Genomic DNA, 22,749 nt, shown 5'->3' with positions numbered 1-22,749 from the left:
TCTATCTAGTAAGAAATATGTCCATCCACCTGTCTTTTCATCCACCATCCAATGATTTATTGGGCACCTACTCTGTGCAAGGCAGGAAGATACAGTAAGTTTCAAGACAGTGGTTAAAAATTACCTGTTTCTAAGTACTCATAGAATAGTCCAAGAGATCCAAAAGTTTCAAGGTCATGATCTTGCTCCCATCGACTGTACAGCTTTTCAGAGTTGGTCCGAGCTTTTCGACGTCTCCACCAATTCAGAACCATACTGTCAGAAGTGATAAAAGTAAATGAATGATTAGAATTTAAAAGAGAGGGGTCAGATAATCAGAGTGTTAGATCTAGAAATTGGCAGTAAGAGAGGCTAAGTAACTTAAGGTCACAAAGCAAGGAGAGGTATGACTACAGCTAAAGTCGAAATAAAAATCTAGTTGTTCTTTTTACAACACCTGCTGAGGTCAAAGTTCTTTATTGGGGTGATAAGAAAATAAGACAACCCTAACTCTCCCCATGGAAATGTATTTACTCAGAGACGGTTTTGTTAAAGAGCATGAGGAGGAGAGGGTCATCATAGGACTGCTTTTTTCTAATTTACTAACCTTTATGTTGCCATGATACTCAGAAGGATGCTCAAGGAAATGAGAAATTGGTTACAAGAGAAAAACATAACAAAGGACCTATAGAGGCTTATCAAATATGTGGAAATAAATGCAGTAATCCTAAACAAAATGTCACCTAACTTATTTCCATACATTTATAAAATGATGTATCATGATAATGCTGGATTACTTTAAGAAACAAAAAGGCTTTTTTATTAGAAAATCAATGTAATAAATGAATTAACAGAATCAAGTAGAAAAACATAAGAACATGTTGACTAATGCAGAAAAATACATTCAAGTACCTATTAAAAACTATTTACAATAAAAGCAGGAAAAGAAGGAAATTACCTCAGTCTGATAAAAAACATCTACCAAAATCCTGAACATCATTCTGAACAGGGAAAAGTTAGAAGCATGTCCTTTAGAACCAAGAACAAGGTAGGTCTGTGCATGATCACATTCAAGAATCTATTAGATGCAGCAAAGGAAACCACCAACAACTAAAAGATAACCTACTAAATAGGAGAAGATATTTATAAATGACATATCTGATAAAGGGTTAATATCCAAAATATGTAAAGAACTTTTACAACTTAACACCCAAAACACAAATATTCCAATTTTAAAATGTCGACATGAATAGTCATTGCTCCAAAGAAGACATATAGATGGCCAACAGACACATGAAAAGATGCTCAACATCACTCATCTGGGATATACAATCAAAATCACAATGAGATATCATGTCATACCTGCCAAAATGACTAAAGTAAAAAACACAAAAAAACAAGATGTGTCAGCAAGGAGGTGGACAATAAGGAACCCTCTTGCATGGTTGGTAGGAATGTAAACTGGTTCCGTCACTGTGGAAGACAGTATGGAGGTTCCTTAGAAAAGTAAAATGAACTACCCTATGACCCAGTCATTGAACTCCTGGGTATTTTCCCAAAAAACACCAAAATGCTAATTCAAAGGGATATATACTTGTACCCCTATTTTTATTGCAGCATTATTTATAATAGCCAAGTTATGGAAGAAACCAAAGTGTCCCCTGATAAATTAATGAATGGATAAAGAATATGGGGTAGGGGTGGCTGAGTTGGTTGAGTGCCTACCCTTGATTTTGGCTCAGGTCATGATCTCAGGGTCCTGGGACCAAGCCCTGTGTTGGGTTCCATGTCCAGCAAGGAGTCTGCTTGAGATTCTTTCTCTTTCTCTCTCTCTCTTTCTCTCCCCCTCTTCCTTTTGTCCAATCTCCCCACCTTTTGTGCTCTTTCTCTCTCTAAAATAAATAAGTCTTTAAAAAATATGTGATATGGGGCAGCCCCGGTGGCCCAGCGGTTTAGCACTGCCTTCAGCCTGGGGTGTGATCCTGGAGACCCGGGATCGAGTCCCTCGTCAGGCTCTCTGCATGGAGCCTGCTTCTCCCTCTGCCTGTGTCTCTGCCTCTCCCTCTCTGTGTGTCATGAATAAATAAAATCTTAAAAAAAATGTGATATGTCACACACGTGCACGTGCACACACACACACACACACACACACCATGGAATATTATTCAGCCATAAAAAGAATGAGATCTTGCCATTTACAACAACATGGAAGGATCTAGAGAGTATAATGCTAAGCAAAAGTCAATCAGAGAAAGACAAATACCATATAATTTCACTCATATGGAGAATTTAAGAAACAAAACACACAGATAAAGGGAATCTCTCTCTTTCCTGAAAAGAGAGAGAGAGAGAGAGAGAAAAAAAACCAGACTCTTAACTGTGGAGAACAAACAGATGGTTACCAGAGAGGAGGTGGGTGAGGGGATGGATGAAATAGGTGAAGGGAATTAAGAGTACACTTATCTTGATGAGCACTGAGTAATATATGGAATTGTGGAATGACTATATTGTACACCTGAAATGATTATAATACTTTATGTTAACTACACTGGAATTAAAATTAAAAAAGAAAAAAGAAAGACATCTTACTTGAATAAAGTAGCACTATGCAGAGCAAACTACAAATTCATGGTCAATTTAATAAATAATTTTCCACAAACAAAAATAATCTATGGGAGACCTTAGCACAGCAAACTGAAAAAGAAAAAGGCCAAACAATTGGAAATGAAGAGAAGAAATCTCTGACTCAGATTATTAACAGCAATGTGAATGAACTGTCTGCTCAGAAAACCCAAATGAAGTTAGATAGGAATTATTAGAAATAATAATGGAGTTTTCAACATATTTAATACACACAAAACACAGGTAGAAAACATAAGTTTTAAAAAGATATCATTTACAATAGTAACTAAAATTGAAAGTACCTTTAGATGGATTTGACAAAAGATCTGCAAGGCCTATATGAAGAGGTTTAAATCTTTATTTAAAGTCATTAAAGTCCAAAATAAACGTTCATGAAATAAAAAGACCTCACATTATAAAAATGCCAGTTGTTTTTATTGAAACAACTGAAATGTCATTTCAGTCAAACAAAATTTTCCATATGGGGTCTGATAAGATATTTCTAAAATTTGTAGAGAAAGAGAAAAGACAAAAGATAGCCAAGATATTTCTATAGATGAATAAGCTGGTAAGACTTGACCCACCGGAGGTCCAGACTTATTATAAAGCTGTATTCATTAAGAGAGGTTGTATTGGCCCAAGGGTTGACAAATCCTGGAACAGAATGGAGACTTAGTAATAGCCTTGCACTTGCTACATGGCATAAGTGGCACAGTAGACCATGGAGACTGAAGAAGAGGAACTTCTCAGAAATTGGTAAACACAATTACATATATGTGTATATGTGGAAAAGAAATTAAATTTGAACATATCAAACACAAAAATCTCTTCCATGTATATACAAACTTCAAAAGAAAAAGATAATGTTAAAATGTTAAAAATTTAGAAGCAAATGAGAATACTTTTTTGATCCTGGGGTAGGAAAGGATTTATTAAACAAGACTTAAAAAAATGCTAACCCATAAAAATTGGCAAATTCTGCTGCATTAATAGTATGTACTTTTGTCCATCTACACCACAGGTTCCACAGAGAGTGATTTAGCCCACAAGGGTATATTTGCAATGTCAGAGACATTTTTGGTTGTCAGAGCTGGGGAGAGGGTGGGCTACTGGCATCTAGTCTGTATAGTCTCCAAAGATGCTGCTAAACCACTTGCAATGCAGAGGACAGGTCCCCGACAACAAAGAATTATCTGGACCAAAACGTCAATAGCACTGGGGATGAGGAAAAAAAGACGAAATTTACGTTGGGATAAAATATATGCAACCCATATGACCAAAACCCAACCAAAAACACAATTATAAGGTATTCCTAGAAATCATTTAGAAAAAGATAAATTGGTACAAAAATGGCTAAACAGCTCTTCACTGAAGAGGAAACACATGTGCCAAAAATGCTCGTTCGTGTTATCAGTCAGGGACATGCAAAATAAGACCAAAGTGAGATTATCATTCATACCTTCCAAATCTGCAAAATTTAAAAGACAACAAGAAGTATAGAGCAAATATATATTAAAATGAACACGTAGGATGCCTGGGTGGCTCAGCGGTTGAGCATCTCCCTTCTGCTCAGGGAGCAATCCCGGGGTCCTGGGATCGAGTCCTACGTCGGGCTCCCTGCATGGAGCCTGCTTCTCCCTCTGCCTATGTCTCTGCCTCTCTCTATCTCTGTGTCTCTCATGAATAAATAAAAATCTTCAGAAAATAAAATAAAATGAACACTTATTTGCTGCTTATATCCAAACTCCAAGACAAAGAGGAAGGGCACAGAACCCCTGAGACTTTTCAGACCATATCAAAAAGATGGGCATTCATGGAACTGGAATCATAAAGAAAAGGGGATCACCCAGTTCAAGCAAGACACATCTGCCAGGAATCCCGGGAGAACTTCCCTGTGCTCCATTCTGATCCTAACTCCTCAGTCCCCACACAGTAACCATGATCTTGAATTTAACAATAATTACTTCCTTGCTTTCCTAAATATGGTTTTGCCATCTATGTGATCCATTGTCAGTTAATTACTAAATGAGCTGTAAGGTTTACAATGGGGTTTGCTATTTTGCACATGGAGGTCTAATTGTTCCAGCACCAGTTGTTGAAAAGACCACTCTTTCTTAAATGAACTGCTTTTGCACCTTTGTCAAAAATAAAATGGCCATATTTACGTAGATTTATTTTTTCAATCTCTACTCTGTTCCATTAATCCAAATATGCATCCAGTCAGCAATCCCACCATCCTGATTCACAAAGTTTTACAGTAAGCCTGAAGATCGAGTAGTGCAATTTTTCCAATTCTATTATCAGAATTGTTTTGCCAATTTTAATTCCTTTACCTTGTATATAAATTCTAGAATCTGCTTGTCTATATATATAGAAAGAAATTCTGCTGATATTTTGATTGGAATAACAAATCTATAGATCAACTTGGGAGATAACCAGCATCTTTACTAAATTGAGTCTTCCGGTCTGTGAACACAATATTTTTCTGCATTCATCTAGATTATTTTTTTTTCCATGAGGATCTGTAGTTTTTTAACATACAAATCCCATGTATTTTTTTAGATTCATATCGAAGTATTTAATTTTATTTGGGGTGCTAGCTATTTCTGTACTGATCAATGTTTCTTGCAACCCATAATTTTGTCTTGTGTTCTTTTCTTGCTCAACTACACCTTTCAGTTCTTTTTCCAGTGAGGGCCTATGAATGGTAACTCTTGTTTTTCATGTCTAAAAGTTGTCTTTATCTCACCTGCTCTTTATACAATAGTTAAACTGGTTCTAGACATCTAAGGACAACATTAGACATTAATTTTATTCAGGATCTTGAAAATACTGTTTTCGGTATCTAATGTTAAGAGTAAGAAATCTGTGGACAGTGTAGATAATAGTCCTTTTTTTCTTCTGAAATATTTTAAGATTGTTTAGCTCTCATGAATTCTGGAGTTTCACCATAATGTATCTGGGTGTAAATTTAATTTTATTTACTTTACTTTATACTATGAATTCTTTTCATTTCTAAAACTCATGTTTTTCTTCATTTCTGGAAAATTTTCAGCAATTACCTATTTGAAGAATTTTTTTCCTCCACCATTTATTGAATTCTCTTTTTCTGGAACTACTAGCAAGTTAATATAGAAATATCTTAATATACCATAAAATAGCTTCCTGTCCATTAATTTTTAAAATTTCATTGTCACTCTGTTGTGTTGTACAATGTGAGAATTTCTCAGCACTATTTTCCAATTTATTAATTCATTCAATTGTGTCCAGTCTGTAATTGATATCATCTATTGTACTCTTTACTTAAAGTACCATGTTTCTTTTATGTGTAACTGATTCTTTTTCAAATTAATTTGTTCTTGTTTCATTTATATCTGTTTATATTTAAATCATTTCCTGACCATTTTATTTTTATTTTTTTTAAAGACTCTATGTATTTATCCATAAGAATATACAGAGAGAAGAGAAAGAGGCAGAGACACAGGCAGAGGGAGAAGCCGGCTCCACGCAGGGAACCTGACGCGGGACTCGACCCTGGGTCTCCAGGATCATGCTCTGGGCCGAAGGTGGTGCCAAACCACTGAGTCACCCAGGCTGCCCTTCCTGACCATTTAAATGACATTATCACCTCCTTTTATGTTTTTAGGCTTTGCCAGAATCTTTCTAAAGATCACTTTCTAAAAATTAATTTTGCCAGCTGCCTTTGTAGCATGAAATCTCATCATAAGTTTTGGAATTCTGGTTTGTAGGCTTAATTTTACTTGCTTCTTTCTTCTTTTACTTCCCTGTGTGTCTGTCTCTTTTTCTCTCTGTGCATATTTACTCTCACTCTTGTGTTTGGTTTAGGGGTCATCCCCAATCTGCCTCCAGGTTCTCAATCTAGAGCTGGGACTTAAAATAACAGCTTAGTTATTTCTGTACGGCAACTGGGATGTGGTATATCAGATATTGCTTGCAAAGATACGTCATCTTCTTCCTTTGTCAGCACATGAAATAGAACCCTGGTGTGAGCTGTGGCTGAGCTGTGGGGAGAGGCAGGAGCTGTGGGGAGAGGCAGGAGCTGAGCTGTGAAGGAGGTAGGAGCAGAGGGGGAGGGTGTTTTCAGCCTTCTTTCATGAAGAAAGGAGAACAAACCCAATCCCTAACGTCAAGAACAGTTACACCGGCCAAGCCCCGATCTTAAGTGGAGCACTTTAGTCCACTTGATACTTGTAGGTGCTAAAACCTGATGCTGTCATTTCCTAACTAGTAACCCTGCAAGATGACAGGCTTATGATTCTTTCTCTTTTTACTTATGGAAATTTTCAACTTAGATTTGATATCAACTATCATTTTGGTTTTCTCTTTTGAGACTGTGTTCATTATTACTATGCTTTGGAACAGGGAGCAATCCCTTCACATAATAAAACTTTATGCATGACCAATTTTTGTGCCTACGTGTGTCCATGTCATGTGGACAGTTTTATAGTGTTCAACTTTCAGCAATCTTGAGAAACAATATGCAACATATAAAATAATGTACAGAGGATATAACATTTAGATTTCCCAATGGAATTTCCTTTGGAGAGGGGGATAATACTTGACACTCAGCTTCACTGAAGCAATAAAAATCCATATCTAAAAGCCTATATTACTTTAATGCATTCCTGACTTGATTAAAAGTGAGTTTTTGCTCTGGGCTTAACCATTTGTTAACAATGATACCATGGGAATCAAAGAATTCTATCTTCTTCTGAAGGAAATCCCTCATGGTTACTTAAATCAACAAAAATTTCTAAACCATACATACGGGTAAATGGCTTCTTTAATGTTTCCAAAGATCTGTTTTCCAGTCATGATGATGGTCAACTGGGTTGTCAATTCTATTAGACAGCCTCCAGGGTCACACTAGTCAGAAGCAAGAAGAAAAAAAAAAAATGAATGATGGAAGATAGACTTTGGCAACAAAAGAGATCTCAGACCTGAAGACTACAATCTGAAGATTTTAATGGGAATGGATATTAAAGGGATATAAAGAGATCCTTGACTCAGTAGTTTCAAGCAGGATCACTAACCACTTACGAGATAGCTGCATTAGATTCAGATTGCTGGGTCTCGTTCTTAGGAAATCCTAAATCTTTATGTCTGGGCCAGGGCTAGCAGTTGTTATTTTCTCCATGTGACTTGGATGCACAGGCAGGTATGGAAACCACTGATGTGGGCTAGTCTAGGACTCATGGTGGAGCCCTTGCTATATTTCCGGAACGTTGTCACCTATTCTTTGCAGGAAGCCTTCAGGATTATAGACTCACTTATCCCATTTCATAGGTCATATTCTATTCCTAAATAATAAGTACAAATAAGTGCTTGCCCCAAAGGAACTGGAAAGTCCACCAGATGATAGCATTGTAAGACCAATACTCTCTGTGGAGAGAATCAGGGTCTTAGACTTCTCTTAAATCTTGATAAAAATCTGAGTTAGTACTGGGCACACAAAAAAGTGTAATATTGAGCTCCTGAAGCCACAACCTCTCAAGAGAATTCTTACCTCTTCACTTCTCCACACATTAAATATATATGTGTATTTTCCGGGATAGCCCACAAACTTCCCTTTAAAGAAAGCTACGTAGAAGCAGGACGAGTAAAAATTCACAAACTGAAACAGGAACATTTTCAAAGTAAGACTGCTCTCATATTCCTGGTAAGTTCGAGGAATTTCTGTTAAGTAATAAAACACCAAGGTTAAATTATGCATCTTCCTGTTTCTCCTCGAATTTCGTATCGTCTGGGACAAGTCACATTATTAGTCATATTATTCTAACAGCCTATTGAAATATGACCCACTCTTTGTCCTAACAGACCAGCGTTAAGTAACTACAGATTTGTGCTCGGCTGTTAGAGACTCCATACTAACCTAATCACCGGAGAAGCCTAGGAAGCAGTCATTACTATTTTTACAGAGGTAAAATACTTGCCTGGAGTCACACAGAACACGGAATTCAAACCCATATCAGCCTGGAGAGGCTTATGCTCACCCTGTACCCTCGCTGATACCCTGTGAACATATCAGATCTCTCTCTCTCCTTCTTGTCTGTTGTCAATCACATTTAAACAACGTAAAGGGTATCTTCAAGGACAGAGGATGATTTCCAAGCTACATTGTGTTTTCCTTTCATGAATTAAATGGTTATACCAATTTTGAAAATACTGTCATACAAATGGTGGCAGCAATAATACATTTTCTCTCTCATTTATTTATTTATTTATTTATTTATTTATTTATTATTATTTATTTATTTATTTTTTTATTTATGATAGGCACACAGTGGGAGAGAGAGAGGCAGAGACACAGGCAGAGGGAGAAGCAGGCTCCATGCACCGGGAGCCCGATGTGGGATTCGATCCTGGGTCTCCAGGATCGCGCCCTGGGCCAAAGGCAGGTGCCAAACCGCTGCGCCACCCAGGGATCCCTCTCTCTCCTTTATTTAAAATGCATGACCAGGATCTATCACTAGTGAATTCCAACGATTAAAAAAAACCAAATCAGATTCCCACAACATCACAGAGAAGCATCAGAAGGTGTAAGAGAGTCAGGGAATGTGTATTTTTGAGCTGATGATCTCCCAGCACCACAAGCTGATCCAGTCAAACTGGTGACAGCTTCAATGATACTGAAATGGTAACACATATTATTTTAAAGACACAGATAATTCCTCCCATATAGTGAAACTTAGCTGCATTCTTACAAAATCTCTACTGCATATACAAGTGATTTTTATCACTGAAAATTTATTTTTTAGATGCTTTGTTAAGTGCTATCTGCTAGATTTTTCTTTAATTAACAGAAAAAAAAGCAGTAACATTGAGTGAGAACTAGCAATCTGAGGATAGCATTTGATCAAAGTTGCTTCCTAGTGTGTATCTGGTGCTCAGTAATGAGTGCAGTGATGGTGTGCTGACTTCGAGAAGGGGACCAAGCAGGGAGAAGAGATGCGGAGGCCTGGGGTGGCAGCTCAGCTCTCACTTCCAACTTGCTGGGGGCAAGATCAGAAGCCACTGTGCGCTGCGCTCCTCTCCCTGACTGAATCTCCCACTTCAACTCTCACCCCTTCACCATCCCTCACAGCTGTAGAACTTTTAATCATTTGAAAGGAAAAGAGGGGCATCTGGGTGGCTCAGTTGGTTAAGAGTCTGACTCTTGACTTCGGCTCAGGTCATGATTTCAGGGCCGTGATCTCAAGCCCCACATAGCGCTCCGTGCCAGGCATGGAGCCTGCTTAGGATTTTCTCTCCCTCTCACTCTGCCCCCACCTCTGTCACCACGTGCATGCACACTCCTATTTCTCTCTGCCTAAAAATTAATTATTAATTAATTTAAAAAGGAAAATAATCTAGGGTCTAAGACCTATGGCAACTGAAAAGAAAAGCACTACGTTTTAGACTTATTCAGGAGGAGCTGATTGTTCTGTTTTTCCTGCCTGTCAAAATCAAGTCACTTACAAAAACCATACACATAAAAATTATCTGTGTCTTGAGTAAAGAGAGGATATTACTTAAAATTCAACCAGTCTGATCAAGGGAAGATTAAGATGAGAATACTCAAAAAGATCTATAGAGTCCTAATTCTTCTGTTTAGTTCTTTTTCTTGCTTCCACCATAATGGGCCTAAATATGGCTGTTAGGGGATCCTGACTACCAGCTTCTGCATCTACCTATAGAGCAAAACTGTCATTGAAAGTGCCTTTAAAAACTGCCTTTAAAAAAAATGGTTATTTTTTGGGATCCCATTTGGGATGGTCCAAAATGGATGTATAGCACTGTTACGAACATTTTCAGTGTCACACAGATGACCTGGTCAGCTTACCCATTTTTGTAATCCAGGCAGATATCTTTTCATAAAAGAAATTCAAGATCAAGATGATGATAAAGTTCAAGCAGGATCCGGTGAGTGATGTGGTTATCTGGGGAGTGAGGAAACTTTTGACATGTTTCAAGGAAGCTTCACTTTCCATAAAACTAGCAAATGTGGCAAACACTGACAGGCGGTACACAATCACAGCAACCATACACGCGATGACCAGAGCCATCTGGAAATGGGAAACAAGGAGTCAGTCACTCGGGTCTCTGTACATCTGCGCATGCACTTCTGAAGCATATGCTCCTCTTCGTCTCATTATGTTAAGATTAGCACTCTGACTTGGAAAGCAGACCGAGCCAGTCTCTCTCACCAGAGATGTGGGGAAAGAAGCCCTGGCAAGGCAAAAGGGTTGGAGGGAAGACAATGCATATGGTAGCAGCTGGGTGAGTCTAAAACATTGCCCATCCTTTAGGCCTGTCATCTACCAAGCCTTGGAAAACTAGCCAGAAGGCCAAATCCTGCCCATGGCCTTACTTGCTCTTGTACAGTTCTTGAGTTAAAAATGGTTTTTTGCTTTTTTTAAAGGTTTCAGAAAAAACAAAGATGATTACATGCCAGAGACTATTTGTGGCCCACAAAGCCTAAAATACATCTGGCCCATTCCCAGAAAACATTTGCCAACCTCTGTCCCACGTTGTAATTAAACAGATAGTGTGAAGGCCATGTCCTTTGCCAAGAACACATTTACTCATTCTATTTCATTTCCCCTCAGAATGTTGCCATTTGTGGTCTGATATGTCCAGTAGTTTAGACATTTGGATAGATTCTGCATAAATTTTAAGCACTTCCCATATTGCAAAAGCACAAAGATCTGGGGATACCTTTATCTTGATGTTTGGAAAATCTGACTGTGAAAGTTGAGGGATCAAATCAAATAGAATGAATACTAGAAATAAAAGATAGAATCATCTTTCTGGGACCACACTCTAGGTCACTTCTCAAGCAGTGCCCTGAGTTGATTATTGCCCCCACCTTTTTACTTCTATCACTTCCCCTCAGTGACTATTACATTGCCTAAGAAAACACACAGTTAAAATTGAAAAATCAATACCTTTAACTAGAAATACTAAAGATAAAAAATATGGGATACTATGAACTAGTAAGGTTAATAAGCTCATGTCAACAGCTGCTAATTATTTATGCTTCAACATGCTAAACTCTCAGAGGGTAACACTGCTTCTTTTCCTAAGATTAAAGGCCTACTGTGAGAGGACATATATTTGGAAAGTGGAGGACAGGAAACAAATTGGTGATAGAGGAATCTATTAGCTAAAAGGCATGGAAAAAACGTGAGTCCTTCACAATGGGATATTCTAATTAAATTCTTCAAGTAGAAGCAATACTTTCTTCTATTTATCTCGGCAAGAAAATAAATCGTATATGCTTTTTTTTTGCATTTTGTGTAGATTAAGTGGAGATAAAGATAAATTAATGATATTTGTAAAAAAAAAACATATATAGTCTGCAAACAAATCGTTTGTTACACTGTTCTGGCTTCAAGAATTAATGAAGTGCTGGGAGAGGGCATGGGGCAGGCTCTAAGATGAAGCACTATTCTCTCCCCACAGCTCTTTTTCCAAGGTTCAATTATAACACATCCATGTAGATCACATTTTATTTTTCATACGAGCTCTTTTCAAGATAAAAAGATAGGGGAAGGGGAGGGAGGAGAGGGGCTCAAGAGCCACTGCAGATGAAACTGCTGAGTTAGCCCTAATATGACTACACAGCAATGAGACAAGAGCAGTTTTATAAGAATGCTCACCCATAATGTCACCGTAGCTCCTGATAAAAAGTACCATGGAAGACGACTACATAGAGGCATGTATGGTTCCATTTCCTGCAATTTTGAATAAATCACAGAAAAATTCAAAATCTACCTTCAAAGTTGGGACTCCAAGCATAGTCAAGACCACAAAACCCAGTTAAAGTAGAAACCTCCCCCAGAGTCCACTAAAGATCGTGGAATGCTATATTCTAGCAATGGCTCCTCCTCTTCCAGTAGAGACCTTGAGCACTCTTGGGTGAGATATTTCACACATAATATGAGACATTATGGATACACACTATATCCTCAGTGTTGACCTAAAGTGGTATTCTGGGCTTGGTCGACAGGAAACAAGGTCAAAACCTGAGGGCTGCTGCCTAAGTGGACGTGCTTTAGTGATCTTACAGTTTTACTCTAACTGAATTGAATCGAACTGCATTGCTCCGTAATTGCTATGCATGATATTAAATAGGTCGTCCTCTTTATATTTATAGGATTGTGTTCCTCCACACAGGTCAGGGGACCAGACCATTCTTTACCTTAATGTTTTTCTAAGTCATTAATGGAAGATATGAATTACACATCAGCTGGAATTCTTAGCTATATCAAGAGGCAGTTAGAGCTTAGCCAAGAAAAATTGCCGCAGAGTAGAAAATAGCTGTCAGCAGAAATCTAAATCATGTAATTCTACCTAGAGGATAGGAAGTTTAGGGAGGGTTTTTATACCTTGAGGATTTTTAGGGAAGATTGAGTGCAAAGAGAACTCAACAGAAGGAACAACTGTCTAAGAGCACTACTGAATGTGTGTGCATGTGTGTGTCCAAAATGTACTTGCTTGTGTATGCGGGTTTGTTCGTACATGCGTTGTGTGTCCATGCATATACGTATGTGTTCCCAATACAGACTCAAACGTGAGGTCTCTGGTCATATTGAACCATGCAAGAAGTGCTGCAAGTAAATCAAAATATTTGATTTCCAAACCATTAAAGTGGATAATTCACAGATAATCAATCCATACTGTTTTTCAGCTGGTTTCAAATGTAAACATTCAATACACCTTGTTTTTATGGCAATAATTTTAGGCCTCTTTTTAGTTTCTTTTTTACACCAGGAAATGTGAACAGATACATATCATGTCATTATTATGGCAATGTCTCCTTTAATATATTTTCTTATTGTCATCCAGCCACCCAAGTGGCTAATATATTTTCTGAGGTGTTTTTTCCCTTTGCTCATTTACTGAGTTTTCTGTAATGTCTTAATAAAAGTTAATAAATGTCTAGTGAATGTATGAGTGCCTAAACTGTGAAAATAATTTTGAGTATTATACTATAAGAATAGTGTCCTGAACACAGCAGGAAATTCTGCTGAAAAGATTATGTTACAGACATATTCTATTCTCCCTTTAACAGCATCAGGCCACACAGATATTGTAGATGATGGAAAGGTAGGGACACTAAGACTATGTGGCCAAGAATCTGGTCTTTGAAGGCAAAGTACCTTGCATTTTCACATTAAAAAAAAAAGGGTACCAAGGAGTCAAATTACTCAGTCAACAATGTATAGGTGATTCGCCAGAGAGGGATCCCAAATCTAGACTTTGCTGTCCAAACACCAGTGCAAAGATCTTCCCATTATGATAAATTTAAAGGGACTAGGTGAATAAAATTTAGCCTAATAAAACAATCACTCATAAGCTCACTATCTTAATACAATACCATTTTTATTTGGGCATATTAACTTAGTATCATTTCCATACGTATATATTTATATGCTAAGTCCACTGCATACACATAATTTTCCATTTTCCTTTTATTTAACTTATTACAAAATGATGTTATTTCATGATACGATGCCTTGTACTTGCTTCAAAATAATCTAGTGGCAGGGAGGAGAAAGGGTAAATAAAACAAGACTGTCCAGAAATCAGTATTAATTGAAGCTGGTTGATGGGTCCTTCCTGGGGTTCACTATACTTTTCTATCTCCTTTTTTTTTTATATATTTGAAACATATATTAGAAACAAGTACTGAAGATTATAAGATTTATATGTTGGAGAATCTTTAAAAATATTTTATCTATTTATTTGAGAGAGCGGGGGGAGTGCATGAGTGGCAGGAGGGGCAGAAGCAGAGAGAGAAGCAGGCTTTCTGCTTAACCCACGAAGCCACCCAGGCACCCGCGTTGGAGAACATTTTAAAGGCAAATTAAAATATATATTATTATTTTGAGGCAACTTTTTTTTTCTTTTAACTGATTTGGATTTTATTCTGATAATGCAAAACTATTATTCACGACTATGACAAGGTTAGCTCTGGCTTTACAAAATATGTTAAAAAAAAAAAAAAAGGCCTAGAGCTGTTGTTTCTAAAGCAGTAACCTATGAACAAGTTAGAAATGCAAATGTTCAGGTCCCTCCCCACCCCATACCTATGCAGACTCAGAAAACTCTGGGGTTGGGGCCTGGCAACAGGCCAGTTTTAACCAGCCCTTCCGGGTGATTCTAATGCCGACTAAAGTTTGAGAACCACTGGCCTATAGAACAAGGCCAGACTGGAGGTCCCGCTTACCTTACAGGGTTGAGAATCAAATTGCACACAGTGTGTTCACTGAGAAATGCCACCCCTTTTGGTTCCCTGATCTACCTTAGTCACTGCATTCATCTTCCTGTGTTTACACATAGCTTCAAATTCAGGTCTCAGCTGAAGCTGCTGCTGCTCCTCCTCAAAGTCCACCAGGTCCCACTCATATTCCATTCTGGCTTGTCGTTGTTTCCAAAACTCCAAAAACAATGTGACTGTAGGCAAAGGAATGTATAAAAGCAAATGTAATCAATAGATGAAGAAATAAAGTAAATAACAAAATAACCAGTTTTTTTTTTTTTTTTCCTCTACTTTGGAAAACCATTTGGTTGAATGTCACTACTATGTTGGCTTAAGACCATGTAATAACACTGAAATAACTCATATATAAAAATTCAAGTTAATTTCGTAGCAGTCCATGCAAGAAAAAAAATCTCAGGCAACAGTACTCTCTTTCCATTCAGATAATCTGAACTTATATTTAGACTTAACTTTTTACTAACACCTAGATTTTTTGTTTGCATGTTTTTTACTGAAATCATTCCTGCAATTATATCAGTTTCTCAGGCTCAGGTAAATTTAAGGAAAACATGAGAGCCATTCCCATAGCACAATCTCTGTCTGTGTCTCTGTGTCTGCCTCTGGTTCTCTCTGTCTCTCTGTCTCTGTCTCTCTGTATCTCTCTCTCTTTCTCTCTCTAAATATATAATTTATAATAAACTTTCAATTGAAGCATATTTACAGAAAAGTACATAAAACAGAACTGAATAATTTAAGGAATTTTCACAAAATAAACACTCTTGTGTAATCAGCATTAATATAAAAAAATGGAACATGACCAGCACCTCCAGAAACACTCCCTTATGATCTTCTAAGACAGAAGTGTAACTAGCATCCTAGCTTCAAATATTATAGGATAGCTTCTCCTGTCTTTGAACTTTACATAAATGGCGCCATACAGCAGGTAGTTTCTGCATTAGGCTTTGTTTTGGTTCGATTCTTCTAGTAAACTGAATCCATATTGCTGCGTTATTTTCATTGTTGTATGGTATTCCATTATTTAAGTAGATCACAGTTTTGTTTATTCTCAGGTCCATGGACATTTGGGCCATTGCCGGGTTTTTCTGCTATTACAAATAGTGTTGCTGTGAATATTCTTGTACTATAGCTTTTGGTGGGCATATGCATGTCTTTCCCGAGTATATATCTAAGAATGGAACACTAACACAATCCATATGAATTTATAATTCTATCGCCTGTGATTCAAATTTTATTTCATCTGACTCATTCCCTACCTACTTATATTTTATTTTTTAATTTTTTTCAATTCTTAATTTTTCCAAAGGAGGCTCCACACAAAGTGTGGAGCCCAATAGGGGCCTTGAATTCACAACCTTGAGATCAAGATCTGAGCTGAGATTAAGAGTCAGATGCTTAACTGACTGAGCCACCCAGGCGCCTCTTTTCCTTGTTGTTTTTAAAAAATATTTTATTCTAAGACCATTTAACCTGCTTTCTACTCTCTTAAACAAATTTTAAATTTATTTAAGGTATTTTACAATACCTTATTGTTGACTATTGGCACAATGTTGCACAGCACATCTCTAGAGCTTTAGATGTGCTATTTATCTTCCGTAACTGAGACTATCTGCCCAATGATTAGTTACTCCCTTTTTACCTCACATCCCCTAACCCCCAACAATCTCTATTCCACTCTCCTGATTCTATAATTATGACTATTTTAGATATTTCATATAAATGGAACCATGAAGGATTTCTCTGTGACTGGAACTGACTGTAATGTCTTCAAGGTTCATCCATGTTTTCGCATATTGCAGAATTTCCTTCTTTTCAAGGGTGAATAGTATAACTATATATATCAACAGTATATGTGTGTGTATATATATATATATATATATATATCAATTTCTTTATCCATTCATCAATGGACATTTAGGTAGTGTCTACATCTCGCTTATTGTGGATAGTACTGCAATGAATATAGGAGTCCCAACACCTATTCAAGATCCTGATTTCAGTTATCTGGAGTAAATACTCAGAAGGAGTATTGCTGGATCATATAGTAGTTCTATATTTAGTTTTCTGAGGAATTTCCATAAGTTTTCCGGCTGCATCATTTAGCATTCCCACTAACAATGTAGAAAAAATAATTATAATTATAATTATAATTTTCCACATCCTCATCAGCTCGAGTCTTTGGTTTTTGGTAATAGCCACCTTGACAGATGTAAGATGACATCTCATTGTGGTTTTGGTTTGCATTTCCCTGGTAACTAGTGATACTAAGCATTTTTCATATACTTATTGGCCATTTATATATATTCTTTGGACATTTGTATATATTCTTTGGACAATGTCTAATTTGAGTTCTTTGTCCATTTTAAAATCAGGTTATTAGGGTTTTTCACTATTGAGTTACAGGAGTTCCTTATGTATTTTGAAGATTAACCCTTATCAGATACATTATTTGCAAATATTTTCTGCCATTCCATGGGTTGTCTTTTTAACATGCTGCTTTCTGTGCTGCATGGACACTTTTTACCTTGATGTAGTCAGCTTGTTTTTGGTTTTTGCCATCTGGGCTTTGGTGTTAGGTTTAGGAAATCATTTTGCCAAGATCAATGTCATGAAGTTTTTCCTTAAATTTTCTTCCAGAAGTTTTATATAGTTTCAGATTTTACATTTAAGATTGTATCCAATTTTGAGGTGATTTTTGTGCATAGCATAAGATAATGATTTAGTTTCATTCTTTCACATGTGGTTATCTAATTTATCAGCACTATCTGTTGAAGAGACTATCCCTTCCCCATTGTGTATGCTTAGAACTCTTGCTGAAGATTAGTTAACCATATATGTATGGGTTTTATTCTGAATTTCATTCTGTCCCACTGGTCTTATGCCAGTGTCATATTATTTTGATTACTGTAGATTTGTAATTTTGAAATCAAGAAGTGTGATGTCTCTAGCTTTGTTCTTTCTCAAGATTGGCTTGGATAATTCAAGACTTCTGTGGTTCCACGTCCTTTTTTCAGTTGTTTTTCCTACTCCATAAAAAAATGCCATTGGGATTTTGGTAGAGAATATACTGAATATTTAGATCACTGTGGGTAGATGGAAAAATTAATAATATTAAGTCTTCCAATCTATGAGCATGGGATGGCTTATTATATTATTCCTCCAAATATTTATAAACATAGGTATTCTTTGCTTTGCGTAGTTCCAAAATGCATACATTTCCGTTTCTGTGGGTTAGTTACATAACACCAGTCCCCCAACATGACTCAAATTTCAAGTACCACAGTATATTACCTGTGAACTGTTGCATAAAGTACAAATTTTATTGTTAGTTCTTCAAATCACAAATCACTATATAAATAGCAGATACGTATCATGATTAGTAACCAATTCCAACACTTTAAATGCTGTTGGTATTTGAACCACAGCACATATCTGTTATTCCATTAATGTACAGATAGAAATGCATGCATTTGTGTTTTCTCCTGGTATTCCATATGACATCATACAAAAACAGATATCAAAAGATAGAACTGATCAACAAGGATGAAAATACAGCAAGAAAAGTGATGGTAAAACATAAATGGAATTATAGACGAAATGGAAGTCTCTGAGAATACTAACATTGCTGCCATTTGAGAGACTCTACATATACAGCCAGAGAAACTTAGCAAAAGCAACCTATTGACATAAGTGAAGAAAGCAGTTGTGAGAAAGAGGATGATGTCCCATAGGAAGTGATGTTGGCAAAACTTTCAGCTTAAATGGACTCTCAGAGATAGTTCATTACAACGAAAGCACAGAGGATAAGCTAATGCTCACACCAGATTTTTCTATCCTTGGGAAACCTTTCCTACCCTTTTCTCTATCAAAATCCTATTTTATTTTATTTTATTTTTTTTTAATTTATTCATTTATGATGGAGACAGAGACACAGGAGGAGGGAGAAACAGGCCCCATGCCAGGAGCCTAACGTGGGACTTGATCCCGGGACTCCAGGATCACGCCCTGGGCCAAGGGCAGGCGCCAAACCGCTGAGCCACCCAGGGATCCCCTATCAAAATCCTATTTTAAAAAATTCCAAACAAATCCCAAATCTTCTAAAAGTTATCTCAGTTCCTCTAGTCAAGAAGTAATTCCTTCCTTCTCTGTACTCAGCACTTACAATTTAATGAGAGAATGTATTAGATCCTGGCCCAATTAGATTGTGACCTTCTTAAGAACAGGTTATATTTCACTCATTTATTTATTCATTTTTTAAATGTAATATTGACTGAGGCAGTTGACTTTTACTCAATTATTCATTTCTTCACTCATGTACTCAGTAGATACATTGTTACCAGGAGAACAAAGTTTTAAGAGCATAGAATAATTAAGCAGTGTTTTAATATTCCAATCTTTCCCTGAAAAAGATCTACCTGCATACTTAGAAGCTGCTTCCTGAAGGTCTGGCTTCCAACCAGCCTGCGTCTAGGTGTTGACTGAGTTCTTCCCTCTTTGGGACACTGACAGGTTTTGGCATACTCCCAAATACTGGGAACTACTAAAGACAAAGAAGTCAGTGGAGACAATCACAGAGTTTAGAGAAACAACCAAGAGTTCAGACTGAATTGATCAAAAGATTCATCTCCTATACCAAATCACATGGTCAGGACTGGGAGAAATAGCTGTTTTATCAACATAGAGAGACAAAGCAAATGAAGAAACATAGGAATAGGTTCTAGACAACATCAATGACAAAACAAAAAGAAAATAAACCTAAGCAAATGACCTTAAGGAAATGGAGATAAATGATTTACCTGATAAAGAGTTCAAAATAATTATCATAAAGATGCTCACCAAGGTGAGGAGAACAATGTATAAAACAAAGTGAAAATCTGAAGAAAGAGACAGAAAATATTAAAGAGTAATAAACACAAGTAGGAGAACTAAAGAATGCAATAGTGTACTAAAAATGCTCTCAAAGGCAGAAGAGAGTAAGAAAGGGGCAGAAAACTGACTCAAAGATATAATGGTTGAAAAATCTCCCTAACATGGGGAGAAAAGAATCTATAAACTCCTGGAAGCCCGAAGCATTTCAAATGAGTTCAAAAAGACCCACACTAAGACACACTGTAATTAAATTCTCAAAAGTTAAAGGCAAACAGAGACTCAGAATGGCAATAGGAAAACATCTTGTTATGTACAGGGGAACCCTCATAAGACCACCAACAAATTTTTCAGCAGAAACTTTGAAGGCCAGAGAAAGTGGCATGATATAGTCAAAAGTGCTAAAAGACAAGGACATGAGGAGAAACGAAAACTACAGGCCAATATTCCTGATGAACAGAGATGCAAAAAACCTGAATAAAATAGCATCAAATCAAACTCAGCAATACATTAATAGGATCATACACTATGACTAAGTAAAATTTATTCCAGGGATACAAGGATGGTTCTACATACACAAATCAATCAATGTGGTCTACTACATTAAAAAAAGGAGTAATAAAAAATTATGGTCATCTCAACTGATGCAGCAAAAGCATTTAATAGAATTCATGATAAAAATTCTCAATATGGGTATGGAGGGAATGTATCAACATAGCAAAAGTCATATATGACAAGCCCATACTAAAATCATTCTCAGTGGTGAAAAGCTAAAAGGTTTTCCTCAATGATCAGAAATAAGACAAGGATGCCCATTCTTGCTAGTTTTTTTTTTTTCCAATAAAGTACTAAGATCCTAGGTAGAGCAATTAGCTAAGAAAAAGAAAGAGATGACATACAGTTTGGAAAGGAAAAAGTAAAACTGTCTCTATTTGCAAATGACATTAAATTATATAGAGAAAGTCCTGAAGATCTCACCAAAAATAGAATAAAGGAATTCAGTAAAGTTTGAGGATAAAAATTAATATACAAAAATTAGTTGTTTCTATACACTAACCACCTAACTATCAGAAAGGAATCCCATTTCCAGTAGCATAAAAAGGAATAAAATGTCTAGGAATAAATTTAACCCAGGAAGTGAAAGATATGTACACTGAATACTACAAGATATAGATAAAAGAAACTCAAAAAGACATAAATAAATGGAAAGATATTCCATGCTTATAGTCTACAAGAATTAATATTGTAAAAATGTCCATACTACCCAAGAAATCTTCAGATTCGATACAATCCCTATCAAAATAATAATGACATTTTTCACAGAAATAGAACAAACAGTATTAAAATTTGTATGGAACCACAAAAGACCTGGGATAGTCAGAGCAATCTTGAGAAAGAAGAACAAAGCAGTAGGCACCACAGTTCCTGATTTCAAAGCTATAGTAATTACATTTTGTAATCTATATTACAAGACTATAGTAATCAAAACAACAGAATAGTGGCATAAAAACAGACACACGGATGTATGCATCAAAATCAAGAGCCCAGAAATAAACCCATCCATGAATGATCAACTAATATTTGACAAAAGAGCCATGTTCTTTCAACTGTTCTTTCAATGAGGAAAGAACAGTTTCTTCAACAAATGGTTTTGTAATTAACTGGATATTTATTTGCAAAGAAACAAAGCTGAATCCCTATCTTAGACCACATACCAAAATCAACTCAAAACAGATTCTAGACTGATTAAGCATAAGACCTGACATGATAAAACTTCTGCAAGAAAACATAGTGGTAATGAGCATCTTGACATCGGTCATAGCAATGATTTGTAAGATTTGACATAACACCTAAGGCAACAAAAGCAAAAATAAACAAATGGGACTACATCAAACTAGAAAGCACAGCAAAGGAAATCATTAACAAAATGAAAAGGCAACCTACAGAATGGGAGAAAATATTTGCAAATTACATATTTTATAAGGGATGTATGTGTGTGTATATATATATATATTTATACACACACATATAAAGAAATTGTACAACTCCACAGGAAAACAAAACAAAACAACAATCCAATAAAAAAATGGGACACAGAATCTAATTAGATATTTTTCCAAATGGCCAACATGGGAGGCAACCTGGGTGGTGGCTCATTTGGTTATGCAACTAACTCTTGATTTCGGGTCAGATCATGATCTTAGAGATCAAGCCCCGAGTCAGGCTCTGTGCTGGGCAAGGAGCCTCTTTATGATTCTCTCTCTCTCCCTTTCCCTCTGCCCCTTGCCCCCCACTCATGCACACATATGTGCTTGCACTCTCTTAAAAAAATTAACCAACACAAAAGGATTAGTGAGGCTCAACATCACTGATCACCAGGAAGATGAAAATTGAAACCACAGTATCACTTCCCACCTGTTAGAAGTGTCGCTGTCACCAGAGGCAAGAGATTAACAAGTGTTGGCAAGAATGTAGAGAAAAGAGAACTCTTGTGCACGGTTTGTGGCGATGTAGATTGATACAGCCACTAAGGAAAACAGTATGGAGGTTCCTCAAAAGATTAAAAATACAACTACCATATGATCCAGTAATTCTGTTTCTAGGTATATATACAAAGGAAACAAAAATCCCAAATTTGAAGTGATATCTGCATCTCCATGTTAACTGCAGCATTATTTACAATAGCCAAGTCAGGGAGATACTCAATGGATGACGAATGGATAAAGAAAATGTGGCATATACATAGACAGGGAATAACACTGAGCCATAAAAAAGAAGGAAATCCTGCCATCTATGACAACATGGAGAGACCTTAAGGGTGTTATGCTAAATGAGATAAATCAGAAATACAAATATGTGGGATATCATTTATATGTGGAATCTAAAAAAAAAAAATCTCATAGAAACAGATTACAGATTGGTGGTTACTGGAGTTGGGGGTAGATGTGTGAAAGTGGTCAAAAGGTACAAATTTGGGGCTATAAGATTAATAAACT

The 22,749-nt window shown here is 36.6% G+C and overlaps 1 protein-coding gene across 1 annotated transcript in view; it reads right to left on the bottom strand.

Moving 5' to 3' along the window:
- Positions 1-22,749, bottom strand: part of ANO5 (anoctamin 5) — a 70,849-nt gene that overhangs the window by 9,092 nt on the left and 39,008 nt on the right. Inside the window, 6 exon segments of the mRNA NM_001168413.1 lie at positions 125-255; positions 7,391-7,488; positions 8,129-8,298; positions 10,445-10,667; positions 12,264-12,338; positions 14,912-15,063. Coding sequence (NP_001161885.1) covers positions 125-255; positions 7,391-7,488; positions 8,129-8,298; positions 10,445-10,667; positions 12,264-12,338; positions 14,912-15,063 — 849 coding nt within the window.

This window comes from Canis lupus, chromosome 21 (genome assembly GCF_011100685.1).
Source record: "Canis lupus familiaris isolate Mischka breed German Shepherd chromosome 21, alternate assembly UU_Cfam_GSD_1.0, whole genome shotgun sequence".
Lineage (NCBI taxonomy): Eukaryota > Metazoa > Chordata > Mammalia > Carnivora > Canidae > Canis > Canis lupus.
This window is presented reverse-complemented; position numbering and strand designations above follow the sequence as displayed.